The sequence below is a fragment of the Sparus aurata genome, chromosome 18, assembly GCF_900880675.1.
Source record: "Sparus aurata chromosome 18, fSpaAur1.1, whole genome shotgun sequence".
NCBI classification, from domain to species: domain Eukaryota; kingdom Metazoa; phylum Chordata; class Actinopteri; order Spariformes; family Sparidae; genus Sparus; species Sparus aurata.
The window spans coordinates 23727246-23746913 of record NC_044204.1 but is presented as its reverse complement, the minus strand read 5'-3'; the positions used below and the strand labels follow the sequence as shown (position 1 = coordinate 23746913).

The following is a 19668-nucleotide window of genomic DNA, read 5'->3' as shown; positions in this document are numbered from 1 at the left end:
CGTGATTTAGAATAATGGCTCCGACACCATGAGTCGAAGTCCCTTGAGCTCTTTGAACACAATTCCAGTAAATTCACAGTCCAGATGACTTTGCCTGAGGAAAAAACCCACAATCAAATGCATTGTTAAAAACTGGGTTATTACGGAGGTTCAAGTTGAAAAAATAAAAAAATAAAATAAAGTACAGAGGGAATTGGACTTACGTGTCCCTCTTTGCATACATTAACAATAACGAAGAATAACATGGAGGGGAGGAACACTGGTGGAATGTCATTAAGTAGATTTACTCAAATACTGTATTTAAGTACAAATCTGAGGTATTTGTACTGAGTTCTTCTTTTCATGCATCGTACTAAGGGGGCAAAACTTTCTACATTCTACCACTCTACATTTCAGAGCAAAGCGTTTGCTGTGATGAACATTTTCCTGATTTATCCTACGTAACTCCAAATATCACATCAGATATTTTCAGATTTGTCGTAGTACTTTCACTTTTAAAATTATTATTTATTCTCATCTTATTGAACATTAGCAGTTTGAACGCTCCTCTTAATTGAACTCCATAGAAAACATTATATAAACCTGTCTGTGTTGCATCAAGGGGTTTTCTGCCTGAAGTGACATTAGATGTCATATTATTTACAGAGTCTGGAGCTTTTTCCCACTTTGTGGCTCTCCACTTACCATGACATCAATGACATCTGAAGCCTCTTTTCACATCACATGACTGGTATGTAGAAGTATGCATTCGATGGAGTATGTCTCTCCACTTCTGGTAGGAGTATCTGTAGCGGACGCCCAGTTAAAAAAAAGCTTCATCAGTGTTTAATCACGGAGATATTGGTTTCCAAATATTACTTATAGACATACAGAATAATACAAGTGCATAGCTTAACGACTGAGGTTTCAGTTTGATCATTTTCAACATTACTTGTGAATCATGGTAATTGATTTTAATTGCTCAGCAAAGCATTAGTGACCACCACTAATATGCAATGTAATCTCTCTGATGTTGAGACGTCATGCAAGCAGATCTACTAATATCATAGGTTTATTCTCAAAGGCTAACTGACTGACAGGAAGTGAGAAAACTGATTGCACTCTGTATGCCAGGGGAGTGTTTGCTACTTAGTCTGTTAAGTAGCAAAATCATCTCACGATATGTCATGAAATTAGATATTTTTTAAAAAAAATTTCTCTCTGGACCAGAAAACAACGTGACACTGTCTGAATTCAAATTTCTCTTTTGCCAAACCAGGACAAGCTTAATTGCTTCGCTAACTCGACACTTCATGCCTCTCCTGTCCCCCGCCTGCTGTGTCTTCACATGCCTGGAGCCATAATCTCGGTCAGAGCTGCTGTAAATCACCTCCATACTGTAAGCCTTGTCTTCAAACTGTTATCAGGTAGCCCCTCTGTTTTCTGAGACTGCAGTACTGGCAGACCTGAGTCAGCAAATATGACTACTTAGCTCCACCGCTAACTGAGCTACTTGCTAACGGCAGCAAAGAGAAGTGAGCAGCAGTTAACGGTAATGCTGCCCCCTATAGTTCTGGAGTGACCGTTGGATTTTGGTTATTCCTTACAAATTACAGCTTTAAATGGATCTTCATTAAGAGGAAATGTAACCTAAACGAAATGTAAACAAAGGTCATTAGGTCCATCACCATGTCATAATTCAGCACAATGTACAGATACATTTTATGATCACTTTAAAAATGCAAACATCCTAAAAGGCCACAAGTGGCAGGGGAGAGGCGCGAGTTTAAAACGTAAAGCACAAATAAATACAACATATGCTTTATGATTAAATGTGTACGTTTAAGCCTGAAGTAGCAGAGTTATTAAAATCCTGTTTACATTCCTTCAGTCACAGGAGGGAACTGAAACCTCACACACTCTCACTTCAATGTTGGCACCTTATTGGTAAAAGACACAAAATACTGTTACATTCTTTTAGTCATTTGAAATCTTTTGACATTCATTCTGAACCATTTTTAACTTATATTGACTCACACACACACACACACGCACACACGCACACACACACACACACACACACACACACACACACACACTGTAGTTAGAGGTGGCTAAAAGATGTAACCTGTACTATGAAACATCTCCACAGTAAACACTACTGACAACTCTGTATCCATTTCATTAACCACCATTCTGCAAAATTCAACATACTTTATCCATATTCAGCCTGTTTCCTCACATCAGTAAAACCTGACAACAATGTATTGATGGTTCAGGCTGGTCACTTCTAAAGTCTTGGATCCTCCTGGATGCACCTCTCTCCTCGTGGTCGTCTCTCTTGTTATCTGTACTCCTGTCTTTATCTTCAGTTCACCCCTTGTCCTGCCACTTTTATTCAGGAAGCACAACCTCGTACGTCTCAGTCCCTCCCTCTTGTATCTGTCCCTCCATCCCACTTCCTTCGTCCTCCTCTTTCTCTGTGTTGATCTGCGCCACTCCCAGGCGGTACAGAGCATCCCTGATCACTACCTCCCCAGGTTGGCAGGCCTTCACAACATGGTTGATCTGCTGGCTCACGATGTCCCTGCTGGTGAGGAAATCTATCAGGCGGTTGTAAAGGTAGTAATATGCAGTGTTGTTGAAAACCACGGGCACAGAGGAAGAGTCCTCCGATTTCTCCGCGGACCCCTTCTCAGCCTTGTCCATCTCTTCCGCATGTTCTGCCCCCTCGTCATCCTCCTCTTGCTTTTCTTGGTTTTTAGGCTCAGTGATCAAGCCGCAGTAGGGCTCCAGATCTCTGCAGAGGGCCATTGAGTGGTGCTCTGACGGAGGAGCAGGAGGATCCTGGGCTGCTCCTGGAGGATGAACCAGCCAGCAACAAGATGATTTGGTGATGGGGTGGACCTGCTGGTTCTCTGCTACTAATGAGAGGTCAGCACTGTACGGCTGGTCCTGCAGCTCAGCACACGACACAAACTGAAGAACAAAGATTTAGAAAAAAATGTTTAAAAATGGCTTAAAAGGAACATTTTTACCGTTTATTTTACATGACTGAGATAGGGCTACATTTTCAGTTACACTTACAAATTAAGTCATTAATGTGAACATACCTCGAATTTATATGAATGTATTATATATGAATTAGAAGTTTTAACCAGCACACATTTGAATTAATTCAGAGATAGATTTCATTTCAATCGCTCACCTCTGGCTTTTCAAAAGGGTCAGAGAAGCAGCCTTGGTTCCTGCCCCACATCTGGGTTGCCAGTTCCGGGTACTGCATGTCAGCACAGAGCGCCACCTTACGGGCACAGTCACTGACATAGACTGGCGGCCAGTAGCGAGAGGATAGTAGGAGGTCCACATGGTCACGAGCCGTTTCTCCTCTGACCAAGTACTTCGAGCCGCTCACCACCTGGATTCAAAGAAAAACAGATGAAAGGCATTGAAAACCCCTTCCAACTCTAACAAAACATTTGAGTTTCAGTTTTCAAAAGGTGCAATATCTATAATTTTGGTTGAAAAACGTCAGAAATTAACTAAAATTATCAACAGAGAGTGAAGATGAAACAGTGTTAATGTTATGTTAGAGAAGTTTATGTATTGAGTTGCAGGGATATCTTCTTGAGTTAGCATGCTAACAAGCTAGCCCCGGCCTGCCCCATTCCAAAGCTCCTGTGCCTGTGATTTTACCCCTAAGCTAATGGCAGCTTTTGTGGTGAAACGACAGAAGAATTACAGATCTTGCCATGTAATCAAGAATTACATGGCAGCTATTCGTACCTTGTGAGGACAGACCTTGGACAGCTTGCCGGCAGTGAGGTGTGTCGGGGGCTGTGGAGCCGTGGGGAGGCCACTATGAACAAGTGTGTACAGGGAGATCAGGGAGGCCAGCAGCTCATTCTAACACGGGAGGAGACCGAGGAGGATTTCATTAAAACAGTCACCCACACAGACATGAGCACACCAAAGAGAGCAGAGATGAGACGAACACAGACTCGGAGTAAGGAACAAGGAAACCACTTTTCTGAACTTGCTGAAATCCCCTTGAGCAAGACATTAAAGTCTTACCAGTCCCAGGGTGTGGGGGAAGAGGGGCCGTTTCCTCTACTTTGGACCGAGAACTTCTCACATGATTAGTGTATCAACTCAAACAGTAACACTTGTATCCTAATCGTTTTTTACAGTAAACGTGTCTGCTTCCAGTCATGAGCAATATGTGAGCATCATGAGCCCACAGCCACAGTTTTCTTTTCCCTGATCTGTTTCTCACACACACACACACACACACACACACACACACACACACACACACACCCACACACACACACACACACGAAAGAATACCTTGGGGATGTCTGGGGTGATGTTCGCCCCGCAGTGGTCCAGCATCGTCCTTAGCTCTTCCTCACTGTGATCTTCAATCTTGTCAAGTCTGAGCTGACCGTCATGGATAAGACGCACCAAAACCGATGGATCTCCTAAAACGGGCGATTTTAGACCACATAAGCCACTCATCGCAAAATACATTTAGAGGGACATGTAACCCTAAGATTTTTTGCCTGATTGTTTTGGTGTGAGTTGCCTGGCTATAGAGATGTCTGCTTTCTCTTGCATTTAATGGACGCGTATCTAGTCATGCATGAGAGGCTTGTGCTGCAGCACAGGATGTCAACATTAATGGCGTCCTCTTCAACTGAGCTGTAAGTTCAGCTATCTTAATTAACTAGCCTCTTGTCAATGACTAGATGCTTCCTTCTGTACTGATACAGTTGCCGGGTGGATATTTTTGTACTTATCAAGTGCTTTTTGCTTTTACATCTTCAAATTAAAAAAAGTCCAACAAAACAATTAGATATTGATCACTGAACATCAAAGTCAAAGTAATAAACACTTTGAATTTATAAATAAATCTGGAACCTCACATCAAACTGGCTGTAAGTTTAGATTGGAGCATTTTTAAAAACATTTTCCCTCAAAGTCAGTAAGGCAGGGCTGCATTAGGGACTTTCAGAGTCGAGTTCCACCCATACCAATAGCTGTAAAACATCCTATTGGTGCAAATAAATGAGCCAAATCTTCAGTTCGGACATGGAACTGCTGTTGGCAAGGGGCTGTGGTTTATCTTGACTAACCAGGTCATGAATTCTGGAATGAGACACTGCTGTTCAGTTTTACAAATGTATTTATTTGCCGCTGTGAGCCCCACAAGCAGAGTGCCATCTGGTTCCATTGTAGTCAAGAGAAAGGAGACGTCTATATGGCTCCAAAACTCAACTCACACCAAAACAATCTAGGTAGATAAACAGCACTAGAAGTAGGAGGAAAAAATATGTATAGATATTTTGATTTAGAGGTAAACTGATAGCCCGAGAAGAAATTCAGGATTCTTATATTTATAATATTAATGAGGAAATAATACAATTTCAGAAATACGCATCTTTTCCATAACTTCAATAAACAAGCTGTTCGGAGGAAAAAAAGGTCTGTTTGAAGCTAGGAAGGTGTTTCGGCATTAAAAATAATTTTCTCTACTGATTAAAATGTCTTCCCCAAAACGACATAGTGCACCTTTAAAAAAGTTCTTCTTTCCCCAGTCAAAAGATTAAAGCATGTAAAAGGAAGAAACTGATCGGTAGAACCAGGTACCTGAGGGCTGAGGTGGGTGTGACAGGACCTTGTCCTTCTCCGTGTTGATAACGGTGGGACTCCTCATAAGTGGGGGGATGAAGGGAGCGATGATAGAAGCATCCACCCGTGTGATGGGGATGTCAGTGGGGAAAGTCGCTTGCTCAATAGCCTCGCTTTCCATGGTGAGCCAGAAGTCATCCACGTGCACCTCGTCGGAGACTGAGAACTCGGGCCACGTGAACTGTGGACAGAGAGCACGTTAGTGCTAGCATGTGGAGAGAGCATGACACAAACACACACCTGTCTTCTTCACATGCTTAATTTTTTCTGTGTTTTACATGTGGGAGAGAACTGTACGGTTCTGTCAATGTTAAAAAAGCTCTTTGAATGTGATCTTGATTTGTGGGCTTTTGGGCATTAATGTAACTGTGATTCACTCTTTCACCTCCACATTCTTCAGCTCCAGCACGTTGTTGGTGTGTCTCCGCGCAATCTCCAGCTTGGGAGCAACACCACAGATGCCGCAGATCATATCGTTGTAATCGCGCACTGTCAGACACTCGAAGGCCCAGTAGCCACTCAGGAGGAGCTCGTGGATTTGAGATAGCTCATCTGGACTCAGTGTGTGCACTGATGCAAAGAGGAAGACACATAAAGAAATGTCATAGAAAACATACTATAAGAGGTGGAAGACCAAAGATCGGAAAAGATGACCGGTATTTACCAGGGTGATTGGGGACGTGGTCTAATACGCTCCTGGCTGCCTGAGAGGGGGGATGGCCCAGTTTGATACTGGCCCTGACCTTAAGAAACAGGTCCATACTAACTAGCAGTCTGTTCCCGATGTTGAACAAGCCTGTCAAAAAGAAGAACCACACAATTCATGGAGGAAGCTGGCTGCAGGCCATACCACAGTTTTTTTTTTAAATCATTGCTGTTACCATGAATACAGGAGCAAAATATTGTCTGAACGTGGTCTTAAGGCCACAAATGGTAAAAACAACTGCGTGAGAAGCAGCCAAGAACTGCTTACTGTTGATTATACCAAGCAACAGAAGGTTTCTGTTAAAACACTAAAGATAAATTATAACAACAATGATGGTTTTTGCATTTTGATATCAAACTATGCCATAATGATGTGTCTGTTTGTCCCATTAAGCAGCTGAATATCAGAATGAGCTGGCTTTCTTTATAACTATTGGACTGGTATTCATCATCATCCCCAAAAAAACAAGTAACATAACTTGAAGACACGGTTCCTGTAAATGGGTCTGAGCGGGTCAAGCAGAGGAAAATGTGTGACAAATGAATTCTGCATGAAAAAGAAGGACAAGCACAATTTCCTTGAACTATAGATTTTGTATGCTATGCAGATAATTTACGCTCTCGGCACGCTCTTTTGGCCACTCAGTAAAACACTGACTGCAATTGAGGAAAAGTTTAATTGGCAACATTTGGTAAATGCACTCTAAAAAAAATGCAGGGGCATCCACCTCAGAGCAATCAGTGTATTTCAGAAAAAGTTGAAACAGGAGTGATACTATGGCAAGTCCTGTAGCCCTTTTATCAGTAGGGCTGACTAGTGTTGATTTAGTTTTTATCAGGAGAAGTTACATTTTGACCTGTTACAAATATATTTCACATTTAAAAATGACACTAGTCTAATTAGTAATTAATGAATTAGTAATTCCTTTTTCACTTGTAAGAATATCTATTACAGATATTTAAAATTGAATTTCCACATGTTTTCAAAGGATTTCAACTGCATTTACGAATTCAACCCATTCCGGATGTCGCCATTTTGACAAGTGGAAATTACTCTTTTTTATATCTTAAATGCAGCTCTATCTTAGATATAACTGCTACTAGTAAAAACTAGTAACAGTTGTATTTCACATATTTCAAATGCTTTTCTAAATATCTGAAATGACATTCTTATTAGTAACAATTCCAAGCTGTGAGCCATAATTTCTACAGTGAGCCACTAGTAAGGACTGAATTTTTGATACTAATAATTAACAATTCTGACTGGTGAAAAATGAGTTGTAGATTATCATCAATGCAATTTTTTCTATTGCAATTATTATTATGAATTAAAGCATTTCATACTTGAATTATGAACACTTGTACTTGATTACAGATACCTGCAATCAATATTTCCACTAGTAGGAAATGTAATTTTGATATCCAGATCATAGATATCTTTATTTACAATTACTCCTAGCTAAAATGACATTATGGATGTCTTGTTAATCCAACTAGTCAAAAAATGGTTCTACAGTCTGCAACTGCTCTCCCTGCTACTGATGAGTGAGTGGTGCAGTTTACCTGGATGCAGGTCAGTGAAGCTGTGCAAAGCCAGACACTGAACATTGAGACACACTTTAAGCTGGAGAGAGGCGGTCTGGATGAGTGTCTCGGTGAGCAGCCAGCAGTCCTCTTGACCTGCAACAGTACTGGCACAAACATGACACACATTAGGGAACAGGACATCAACACAATATGACAGAAAAACCAGACGCAGAATAAAAACAACAAACATTAGTCCACCTCCGCTCCACATTATCAACCCACTACCTATCCTCTCACCTCTGACCTCCTTTGAAGAGCGGATAGTTGCACAGTCCGCAGTGAGTCGCTGCCGATTCGTAGAACTGAGGCCAACCGGACTCAACCAGCGTCTCCGTCTCACTGTTGCCATCCTGCTCCTGGTCGGCTGTCTGAACGAGGACGATCTGCAGACTGTTTAGCTCCTGGATGAGGCTCAACGTTTCCTGGAGCTCGGTCTCGCTCTCAGGAATCTGCATGGAACGTTGTAGCAACTGGAGGGTGTTTTGACGCTGGATGTCCTTCTGAGCAGGACTCAGGGGCTGGTACGGATCGAGCAGAGTCACAGACTGCCAAAAGCGAAAAAAAGAAATGATAAGAGCAATTTATCCATATTATGTGATGAGAGGTTAGCTTTAATAATTACTAAAGTGAAATTGATTGATTGCTACAGTGACGAGAAGGAGAAAAGTGTGTATGTGGGCTTGTTCATACGTTTCTGCTGCAATGGACAGACTTTCAAATTGCTGTTAGATCTGAAAACAGATCTACACCAGTTCTGCTCACTCAAAAACAGCGGAAAAGACGAATGACTTGACTTCAAATGCCTTGTCATCAGTCTTACGGCAAGATTTATGACTGCTTAAAAGCCACTCGGGATCCGAGATTGGCTGGAGACTCATTAAAAAAAGGGTCAAGAGGTGAGAGATGCAGCTGGAAACTAATCCTACAACATCTACACTTAAGAAGAATCTGGAGGAGGTGAAAGCTTTCACCTTTGTTTCCTTTGCGTTCTTCTGGGTCAGCTCACAGCCACATTTAGGGCACACGGCAGGTTTGTGTCTGTTTTTGTACATGTAGTCACAGGACGGATTTTTACAGCGGCCCCTTCCTCGCGCTGTAGACAATCCCAAATCCTAAAAGAATGATAAAAGGGTAAGATTAATCACAAATCAGGTATTCTGGCAAAGTCTAACTTGATGAAACATCTGTGCTGAACATAGAAGTATACTGACAAAGCTGGAAACAGTGTGCTGTTGTTGTTGTTGTTTCAAAGGCACGAATGACAAGACATTCACTCTCCTGTCATCCAGTGAAGACACAGGCTGGCTTCCGTCTGCTGGGACAGCAGAATCCTGCAGAAAGACATGCAGGAAGTGAGGGTGATGGACTTAACCTGCATCTCTGCTGTTTTCATTAGTGTGTTTTTTTGTGGTTCAACCTGCTTGGCTGAGGTCGTCGGGACTGCCTGGCCAAGCTGCTTTAAAGTATTGGGTTTGAGACCTGAGAAACTCTCTTGAGGAGCTGTGGTTAGAAAACGACCACATCAGAACATCAGAGAGCAGAAGCCACAGACACTAACTAATAGAAACATATCACTTCCTCTCTCTGAAAAAAAGGTAGTCAATAATCATAAGCACTGAAAAAACATACAACTGTATCCAAACTACTGACTGAAAGATTAATACAGTATAATAATAACTCAAATCAAATGATGCACGGTACCAGAAGATGATTTATTGTGGCTTGCACTGTGTGATGTTCCTTTCTCAGGCGGGACAGTTATTATCTGGAGCAAAGTACGGCCTGGACACAAAGACACATGCCAGTATGTAAATCCACATTGTGACAGCTTATTTTGACGACAGATAATTGCCTGTGTGCTGTGTGTTATAGCTCACCTGTGGTGTAGTAGGCAGGAAGGATGGGTCTCACAGGCCTCTTCTGGACAGTGAAGTTGATTTTATCTCGACCTTGGACTGTCGCGCCCTTGAGGCAGTCTTTCAACTGTCTGCTCAATGACAGATGAAGCGTATGTCAAATGAGATACACAGTACACATTATAACCAAAACGTCACATTGTACGTTTCAATAGACTTGTGCCGGTTTCTGATACCGATATATGCACATGTTGTTTTCCATGTAACTGCAGAGAACGTCAAGTCCTTCCTATAGTGGAATTAACACATAACCATGTTTACTGTTATTGTGATGGCCCACTTGCAGATGCAGACATGCAGAGCTTTGCGAAATGACAGAAATGTTTACTTCAGGCCGATGTCAATATGTCATCTTAAAGACTCTATTGTAGGGCCTGACTGATATATTGTATGGACAATATTACTGGCAGACAATGGCTTCTCATAGATATATCACTATCAGCACATATTACCCCGATATGAAAATGATATGACATTTATTGTTTTGGTGAGCTGATGTCACTGGCTCCATTACAAACGTACCTTTGTCCCAAGTTGATGACTGTTTGACTGATGTTGATCGATTGATGTTTATGTATATATTCTGTGATTATAACAACAATGGCTGACATCAAAATCAGAATTTCTTTTTCTCCTTAAGATTGGTTCTGGTCCCAAAAATCCAGTATCGGTCAGGTTCTATTCTACTGAATATCCTGTACTTGAAATAAGCATTAAAACACCAATCAGGAAATTATGTTTTTGGTGTAAAGCATAGTTTTCACTCAACTGTCACTGTCACTGGGGTCCATGTAGCAAACAGAACATGCTTAATATTCAAATGTAGGCTGACTGTATAGTAAAGCTTCGTGGATACTCACTTTGTCTGTTCCTGCTCCTTGGTTCCGCTGCCCTCTGGTGGCTGTCCAGCTGCAGCTGCGCGTTGCTTCCTGGAGCAACGCTGAACTTCTTTTTTGCCCCTGGTGGTGTTTGTTTTACCGACATCAGCATTCCCGTCCTGACCTGTGGGAGGTGTGGGTTGGCAGCTTTCATTAGGCTTGGTTTCAGTTTTCTGTGGCTTGGACGCAGCTCCCTTCTCTTGTGTCTTCTTTGCCTGAGATATAAACAAAGGCAAGGTTACCTGACTTAAACCGCAGGTCTAAACAGGAAGGCTGAATCTCTGCATTACTTACACCTGGATGTTCACATAAGATTGAACATGCCTGATATTGCTTGACACTTACAGCAGGTATCCATTTTCCACCCAGGTGGCTCCCACATTCAGGGCACGTGGGTGGCTTGTGGCGGGTGACATAAACAAATGAACATCCAGGGTTTAGACACCTCCCTCGGCCTCTCCTGGTGTAGGTCTTCACAGACTGACAAACAGAGGAAAACATGGAAGTTTATGCCTCTCAACTGCTATCACCACCTCCAATCATCAGATTTCATAAATCTAAGTAATGACAATCCTGATTGTCTTTTTCTGTGTGCAGACCATTTGCTTTCCAATTTCAGTGCTGACATTTATATGGTGGATGATTAATGTGGCTGCTTACCATTTTATATGAAGGTTTGGCACTTTGTTCTATGTTGGCTCCTACAGAGACCATCATCACTGGGCCCACAGAGCTGACACCTGCCAAGGACTTGGACTCCAGCAGGTTCTGAAGTGAGGAAAATAATTCAGCATTAGTTAAAACACTTTTTGTGACTAAAATAATGCTCATTGGTAGAACACTTTTATCTCACCTGAGTGGGTATGATAGTAACCACCTGTGCAGTTTCGCCCTGTAACTGCTGCACCAACGGTCCACCATAACTGCCACCAACAAATCTTGTTTCATTTCCTTTAAGTGTGACCTCACTGGCGGTAAGGTTGGCAGGGGGTGAGGCATGGGCATCAATGGCGGTCAAGGCTTTGGATGAGACAGAGGAGGAAGAGGAGTGTGTGATTCCTTGGGGGTACGTTGGTTGAGACGACACTGCTGTTTCCTCTGATATGTCATCAACAACGACATGCTGCTCGGGCAGTTCCACCTCAGCGGTCAATCCAAGAGGTGTCAACTGAGGCCCCTGGGTGAGGGAGACAGAAGGCAGGCCTCCCTCAATTGAAGAGTCCAGAGAGTCCAAGCTCACCTCTGACTGAGAGCCACCCAGCTGTTGGTTTGACAAGCAGCCTTTAGACAAGAAAAAGTAACTGGCTCTAGGGAGGATTTTGCGGAAGCCTGGCAGGTCTTTGGAGGGACTGAGGGACGGCTGAGGGAAAAGCACAATCAAGAAAATTGTTCATGTCCGTCTATAGAAACACTTTGACAAGTGAATTAGGCAACTGCCAAGCAGGAAAAAGCTACTTCATCTCTGCTCTGACACTTGATGCTAGTTGGTCACTTCATTTGGAATTTATCTGTAGTTACATGAGCCAAATGTATTCATTACAAATGAAATCAATCCAATTGACTACATGAGTTCTCTGCAGTAAGTAATCATAAAGAAGGGCACTGATATAGTAAACTGCCGTAATGAAGCACTCGATCATGGACAAACCTTTTATAAAGATTGGCTTTGTTGACTGCTTGGCACTGTTCTTAATTTACTTTACTACTGCAGGTTCTACTTTTTTCAGAATAGACATCACTTTTCCTGTATTTATTAGAATTTATTTAACAGGAAAAATCAAATTGCTAAGTTTATCAAACTCTTTTGTAACTAATGTTGTACTTCAATTGAGTGGTAAATTGTTTTAAGTTAATTGTGGCATCAACCATTATTCAGATTCTCCTGGAAAAAAATCAATAAATACACAAGAACTGAGGATGGACAAATATCTAAATAACCATTTTGCACAATCGCAAATTTCCTTCAGAACAGGCCAATTTATTCCTGTGTTACTGACATGGTGAAGTTTTATTCTGCGGATCAGTGAAACAAAGGTTCTGCAGATGTTCAGATGCACTGGTTTACTTATACATATATATACATATAACTTGAAGATGTAGCTTACTGTGTTACTCTCTATGCCCTCTTTCTCAGACTTGGACTTCTCCAGATAGTAGGCTTTCTCCGCCACACTCAGTCTCTTCCAGCTCTCACTGATTCGTTTGTTGATCTCAGACTGTGGCAGATTAGGGATCTCCTGCTGCATAATTTGGTGAACATCAAAGTAATAGAGCAGGAAGGCAGACCTAAGACAAACAGATCCCACACCTACAATCAGCACAAGACAATGGAGAGAGGCATTTCTGATTTCTCCATGGTTAAGACACAGCAAAAGTTATTTTGGACTATGTACATTACCTCGGCTTCTTTGGCTTCTCAACACTGTCTTCTTGAGCTTTGCTCTTCCTCTTTTTAGGGGTGTTCACCTTCATTTGGTTATAGCAGCTCTCCACCTCCTCAGTCACTTTCACAACGTCGAACACCTCCGTTTTCTCCATGATTTTAAAGAATCTGGGTCGAACACGAAAATGGAATGAGGTTAGTTTGACGGTCCATGCTTGAACGTTCACGAAGGCAGAATTCATTGCAGGGAATTGTTAACAATGTTGCGTGTTGACAACATGTATGTTGAAGTAAACATGTATGTGATGCTGTGATCGGACCCTCTCAATTAAGTTACATAGTGCAGAAACAAGTGATGGGGTGGAGTGGCTGAGACACAGACACCTAAATAATTTCCCAGTCTGGGATCATAAAAGTAATTCTATCTGTCTATCTACCTTTTCACACTATTAAAAGACACTGTACCATCACAATGATATAGAAGCTGTTATTTTAAGGAATATAAGTGACATAACGCTGCTTTATATGTATATTGCACTGTATAATACTGAGCTTTTAACACACCAATTTGAAACTGTACAATGTTTCAATAATAGTTTCAATAGGCCATGGTTGTCTGACTGTCAGTCGTCTGCAGAGGAGGTTTATTATAGCTCAGTATCTCAACTGACCAGAGGCAAACACGAATACTTTGTCTAATAAAAGAAACAGAAAGTCGGACAGTGTGACTACGAGCTGGAACTTCAAGCAGACAGAATAACCCTACAGTGTCCGTGTCCACATAAAACACCATGGGCGCTCGTCCTGCACACGGCAGTGAGTGTGACTAATAAAGCGCTGGCATGTTAAAAACACTGGTCCTTCCATGCTTTAAAAGTAGGTTTAATGGCGTGTGTTTATACTGCCTACACAGCTACTGAGTCATCCAATGAAATGCCGTCTTATTGAAGCCTTACCTACGACGACCAGAGGAGGCTACAATCTGCTCTGAACACCCTTTAGAAGTCCCCGAAAATGTCAGGCGTCGTGCCGACAACAAATTAAAGCTGAAATGTGTCTTTGCGTCATATCAAATAGATCAAAAAAGATTTGCGATGCATAAATGTCTGTAAAGAAGCTTCGTTTCTCGTCGTCTTGTGGAAAAAAAACATGGCGGTTTGTTGCTATGGTCTTGAACCAATCAAATGCCGGAATAAACAAGCGCCGGCCAATCAGGGACGACGTTTTTGACACGTGAAAGTAACGCGTGCGCCTTTGCCTTCAGAGAGTGAACATAGCAGCCACAGACAGGCGCCGTTTACACAGTGAAGCGCCCCCAAGTATTAAAATACATAAGTGGTAGGCCTGAAAGACGACAAGGATGATCAGTGGTTGTGTGGTCTAAACCAAGCCCATAAAATACAATAAAAAATATATTTTTAATAAACTAAAAGATGATAAAATGAGGTACAAATGACATAACAGGTAAAGAAACAGAACACAATTATGAAGACATTAAATGATGCATACTCATTCGTGGTCTAGTGTAGTCACATACAGGAATGACAGGCCTTCTGTTGGTAAAATTACATAACACTTTGCAAATATAAGAATGACTGTACAGTATACTGTCTCCGTAATACCTTAAAAAAAAAACAACACCAAAGTAAAATGAGTAATTATGAGTAATAACGTGGAAACAGCATGCCAACATCTGAGTAAAAGTACCATAAGGGCAGCGGACACCAGAAGGAATATAATACATTTACATCGTTTTTGTTAATTGATTTATTTTGTATGTGGTTATGAGTGGTAACAGCTCTTTTTGATATAAACAAGATATTGTATATTACAATGAGAGTCGGCAGGGCGAAAAGTAATGCCAATTACTAAGATAAGGAAAATGTTTGCACAGAGACACAGAAGTAGAAGGGATAGCTTCTACTACAGATACAATGCTGTATTCTGTGACTAAAAATAAACTAAATTTACTGAGGGAGGATAATGACGGCCTAATTAGCCGATCTACCAAAACACTGTTTTTGGACTATCGGAAAACAGATATAGCACACTGTATCTCCTTGAATATTTCTTCTCAAAGTTATCCTTGATATGTTAAGTACTGGTGTGACTAAGACACTTCACTTCTCCTGTGAAAGAGGTTTTCATTTGAGCACTTACAGAAAAAGTGAGTAATTCAAAGGGAAAACACTGTGTTAAATAAACACAGAGGTGGTTAAGGGTGTCCAAAAAGCATTATTTGGGTTATATACCTCCATGAGCTTCCCCCAAGTTCCAACCATATATTTTTTTTGTTTATTACCGGTTGCCCTAAATATCCTGAAAGACAAGAAAGGGGCTTTATGTCTATTCTTTTAACTATTTATCTCCCCAGACCGAACTAATCGACTTGAAACAATGTGTGGCTCAGGCTTATGAGCCGAACGCCGAGCACCGCACTGAGCAAAGATGGCGGATGACAAGGTGAGTGAGTTCCTGTGCTCTGAATTTAAATGTATTAATTTCACGTGTTTCGTCAGATGACAGTAACTTCTAAAGGAGGACGAATAAACGGTCTGTCTCAGCAGTGGTTTGCTGTAAAATTGAGTCAACGGTCCGTAATGACTTCTAAATTAAATTGATATCCTTGAGCTGGCTAAGTTATGTAGCCACTCATTTAGCTAACGAGCAAACTTTGAGAGAACTGAGTGTTTTTGTACGAGGGAAGCTCTTCATAGGAACTTTTAGCAACTCTAAGTCAACTTTAGGCGATATTGTAAAGCGAGTTTAGCTGCTCTCGGTTAACAGTGAGGTCCCACGCCGTGTTTTCTAATACAAATGTGCATTTCTCATTGTTTTTAGGATCCACTGAAACAGTTGAGAGATCTGACGCAGCTCAGAAATCAGTTGGAGGAAATCCAGAAGCGAGTAGAGAACGAAGTTTCAGTAGGAATTCCTCAGGTAAGTTGTTATCGATAATTGGCCACACGAGTAGAATACGTTGTTTTGAGTTGTTTTTTAATGTGCTTTTGCCTCGTCTCACCAACACTGGATTGATTCAGATGTATTTTCTATGGTTTAAGTAATTCCAATGGCAAATAACTGTACATACATACATACATACATACATACATACATACATACATACATACATTCAGCTTTAGTATTATTGAACTAGAATGCATATGTGCTCACTGAATGTAATGAAATTAAAACAACAATTTAAATAGCTTTGATCCCTTCCAGTGTCCTTTGCTCAGTTTTGTCAAAGGACTGCCTTATTTTGTTATTATTTTGTGTTGTTATATTGTCAGGGTTGGATGGAAAGCTTTAAAAATGTATTCAAATACAGTCACTTATTAACTGAAATGTAGTCAGTAACATAGTCTAAGTATCACATTAATAAAGTAATGTAACTTGTTGATTTCTGTTACTTTTTGATAGCTCGGTGCTAAACATGTGCAAATAAAGATAAGAGAAACGAGATATCGATTAAATGTCTTTTGTTTAATCTTAATTGTCTATATGGTTATGTTGCATTGTGTGACATTTGTGAACTAGTATATCTCTCTTTATTTCAAAGTTGTAGTCCTGCTAGTAATAACCTTTTTTACTAAATCTATCTGTAATGGAAATTAAAAAAATTCTGTAACTTTAATGGAATACAGGTACCTTTAGCAGATACACTCCCCACCTTGTACTGTAAATGTGTTCAACTTGACACTCCATGTCATTTCTCTGAGCTGGGTCTGTTCTGAAAACCCTCCTGTGTTTGTTCTGCTCTTTCAGGGAGGCTCAGTTTTGGGATCTCCGTTTCTGAAGGGTGTTCTGGCCGGCTATGTGGTGGCCAAACTACGCTCCTCTGCCATCGTCGGAGTGCTGCTGGGAACAATCACTGGCATTTATGCGGCACAGAACTATGCCGTGCCCAACATTGAAAGGACCGTGAAAGAGTATATGAACAACTTGAAAAAAGGTCCAAAGTAATTTGGCCTGACTGCTGCTCGTGCTGGTGGCATAACGGGCTCAAGAGGAAGAAATTCTGTCGTAGCTGCTGGCTTCTCAGTGGCTCACAAAGGATCAGTCTGCAAGATTTCTGTGTAGACTGGACTATGGAAGTAATGATATAACTGGAATTTCATTTGGAACTTAAAGTAAAGTTGTTGTTCTTTTTATCTGCATTTTTGTGTTTCAGGTTCAGTTAAATACGGCTGTTTCATTTTCCACTTTATCTGTTTGATGTTAACAAGAGTTTGTGCCTACAAGGTTTTAACGTTTGGTCCATCACATTTCATTACCTGGCTTAGTTTTTTCTGCCTGGAGCAGATATCTGAAATTTTGAATCACTCATGTTTAAAACAGGCGCTAGTTCAGCAAACATTTCCTACACCTTTTTATTGTTCGACTGATCATCTATTTAAAGAGTTATAGAGAGAGTAGTGCATCCAAGTATTTTATCATGAATATTTAAGTTGTTGAGATTTATAGCTGTTTTAGTTTAAAACAGCCAGAATGTGAGGGGTTTTTTTTGCACTTCGATTAGTATTCAGATTTGTTAGAAATTGTTTAATTTGCATCATTGAGGATGATTGTCATCCAGAACGTAGGGCCCAGCTCCCCGGCGAGGATCAGGAGACGATGGGTGAGAAGGATTCAGTGGGGTGTCCTCTTTGGGCTGATGGTCCTCATTTATGGCTCTCACGCACCGCTCATCACTCTCACCAAGGTAGACGGTCAAATCCCTTTCAACCCCTCATCATGTGTTGTCATGATCGAGTTAGCCAAACTCCTGATTTCTCTGGCGACTCTTGTTCTAACTGGAGGTACCCCCGCCTTACTTGCCCCTCCACCTCTTGTCCTTGTGGCCCCCTATGCCGTCCCTGCCATACTCTACGCCCTCAACAACAACCTGGTGGTTTTCATGCAGGCCTACATGGACCCAAGTTCATACCAAGTCCTGTCTAACTTAAAAATTGCCTCCACTGCTCTGCTGTACTCCCTCTGCCTGGGCAAGAGACTCCGGCCTGCTCAGTGGTTCGCTCTGGGGCTTCTTATGTGTGCAGGCGTGTGCCACACCTACAGCAGCCTGGATCTAGGAGACCCTGAGAGGGCTGAAGCCCAGGAAGGTCCCAGGCTTTATATCACAGCATGGGGGCTTTTCCTTGTGCTGGTGTACTGCTTTGTTTCAGGCCTGGCAGCTGTGTACACAGAGAGGGTGCTGAAGAGCCAGAAGTTACCCCTCAGCTTGCAGAATCTCTACCTCTATGTGTTTGGTGTGGCCATCAATGGACTCTCCTCCTTTTCCTCTGTAGGGAGTGAAAAGAGCTTTCTGGAGGGATACTCTGGGGTGGTTTGGCTCATTATTGCCGGGCAGGCAGCTAACGGACTCCTGATGTCCGTGGTGCTCAAACATGGCAGCGGGATCACCAGACTGTTTGTCATTTCCTGCTCCATGCTGGTTAATGCTCTCATGTCTTGGGCCATCTTAGGGCTGGAGCTCACACCTTTTTTCCTCCTTCCCGTTTCCATGATTGGACTGGCAGCTTACCTTTATTATAGATGACAAGGTCTCCAACAAACGAACCACACGGCTCATCGAAGCCCAAAAATAACTCGACTCATTACAGTCTGCCTACAGTATAACCTGTGTTCTAGTTTAAAGTTTCAGATGTGATTATTTTTCTTCTGCCTTTCTGTTCATCTGCCTTCTGACTTTGACATCCAGAACTCAACACATGTATTTCAATGGTAACTAATAATGTCAGCTGATGCCTAATTTGACTATTTAAACCCAGTTGCCAAAACAAATGTTGTCACTGTACGTTCATGCAAACCACAGATATTGACATTCTGCGATTCTTTATGCTCAATTATATGTTGTTGACATCACTGTGCAGAAGGTCTGGTTGGGTTTAGGAACAAAAAACATGTAGTTAGGAATAGGTCTTGTGTTGGCTCAACTGGTTCTGTTGCCATAAACACAAAGTATACCAGATTTTCAGCTGCAGATTGTCCCAACATATCAAAAATGTCTGGTTTTGTTGCTACTAAAAGGCTTAAAAAGGGTAACAATGATCCCTTGTTAAAAATTATCAATGGTTTCACGCTTACAAACATTTAAATTTCAACTGGAGCAGTGGCCTCTTGCTTAGCAGTTGCCACTCCCTCAACGTACACATGAAATCTGAACATGGCATCCTCCAAATGTTGATATGATGGGTATGAAGCATTCAAATATAACATGTCCATGGTTTGCAGAAATGTACAACGCCAACAGTTTATTCTGGCGATTGATCTGGATAATTTACGTCACTTATTTAGTTAATTTATAGTTCTGTTACACTGTTGCAAGTAAATTGAACTGAAAATGCAGGTCTGGATTATGATATCTTCAGGGAAACATTTCTGAAGAATGCTGCTATTGTCATCTTTTGTTTGGAATTTTCTGCCAAGAACAATGTCAAAGATAATATCAAAGTGTTATACAAGTGTGTTAATGAAAACCAATAAATTGTCAAAAACTGTTTATTTCACATGATTTACATGA

General features: G+C 41.4%; 3 protein-coding genes across 3 annotated transcripts; 2 read left to right on the top strand and 1 right to left on the bottom strand.

Annotated features, from left to right (window-relative positions):
* Window positions 1-810: 810 nt before the first annotated feature.
* Window positions 811-14301, bottom strand: hmgxb3 (HMG box domain containing 3). Its single transcript, XM_030397347.1, has 21 exons — window positions 14099-14301; window positions 13158-13310; window positions 12865-13045; window positions 11613-12119; window positions 11420-11527; window positions 11105-11239; window positions 10742-10974; window positions 9843-9952; window positions 9667-9747; window positions 9383-9465; window positions 9177-9296; window positions 8937-9077; window positions 8203-8510; window positions 7942-8069; window positions 6338-6469; window positions 6059-6243; window positions 5632-5854; window positions 4330-4463; window positions 3766-3885; window positions 3188-3397; window positions 811-2958 (listed from the first exon to the last, which is right to left on the bottom strand). Exons 2-21 carry the CDS (start codon window positions 13295-13297, stop codon window positions 2374-2376), a joined length of 3864 nt encoding a protein of 1287 aa, XP_030253207.1. The 5' UTR covers window positions 13298-13310; window positions 14099-14301; the 3' UTR covers window positions 811-2373.
* Window positions 14302-15522: 1221 nt separating this feature from the next.
* Window positions 15523-17302, top strand: LOC115569249 (SLC35A4 upstream open reading frame protein-like). Its single transcript, XM_030397252.1, has 3 exons — window positions 15523-15605; window positions 15984-16082; window positions 16911-17302. Exons 1-3 carry the CDS (start codon window positions 15591-15593, stop codon window positions 17106-17108), a joined length of 312 nt encoding a protein of 103 aa, XP_030253112.1. The 5' UTR covers window positions 15523-15590; the 3' UTR covers window positions 17109-17302.
* A 334-nt stretch (window positions 17303-17636) lies between these two features.
* On the top strand, window positions 17637-19645 carry LOC115569248 (probable UDP-sugar transporter protein SLC35A4). The gene has a single exon (XM_030397251.1). It carries the CDS (start codon window positions 17707-17709, stop codon window positions 18682-18684), a length of 978 nt encoding a protein of 325 aa, XP_030253111.1. The 5' UTR covers window positions 17637-17706; the 3' UTR covers window positions 18685-19645.
* Window positions 19646-19668: the final 23 nt, after the last annotated feature.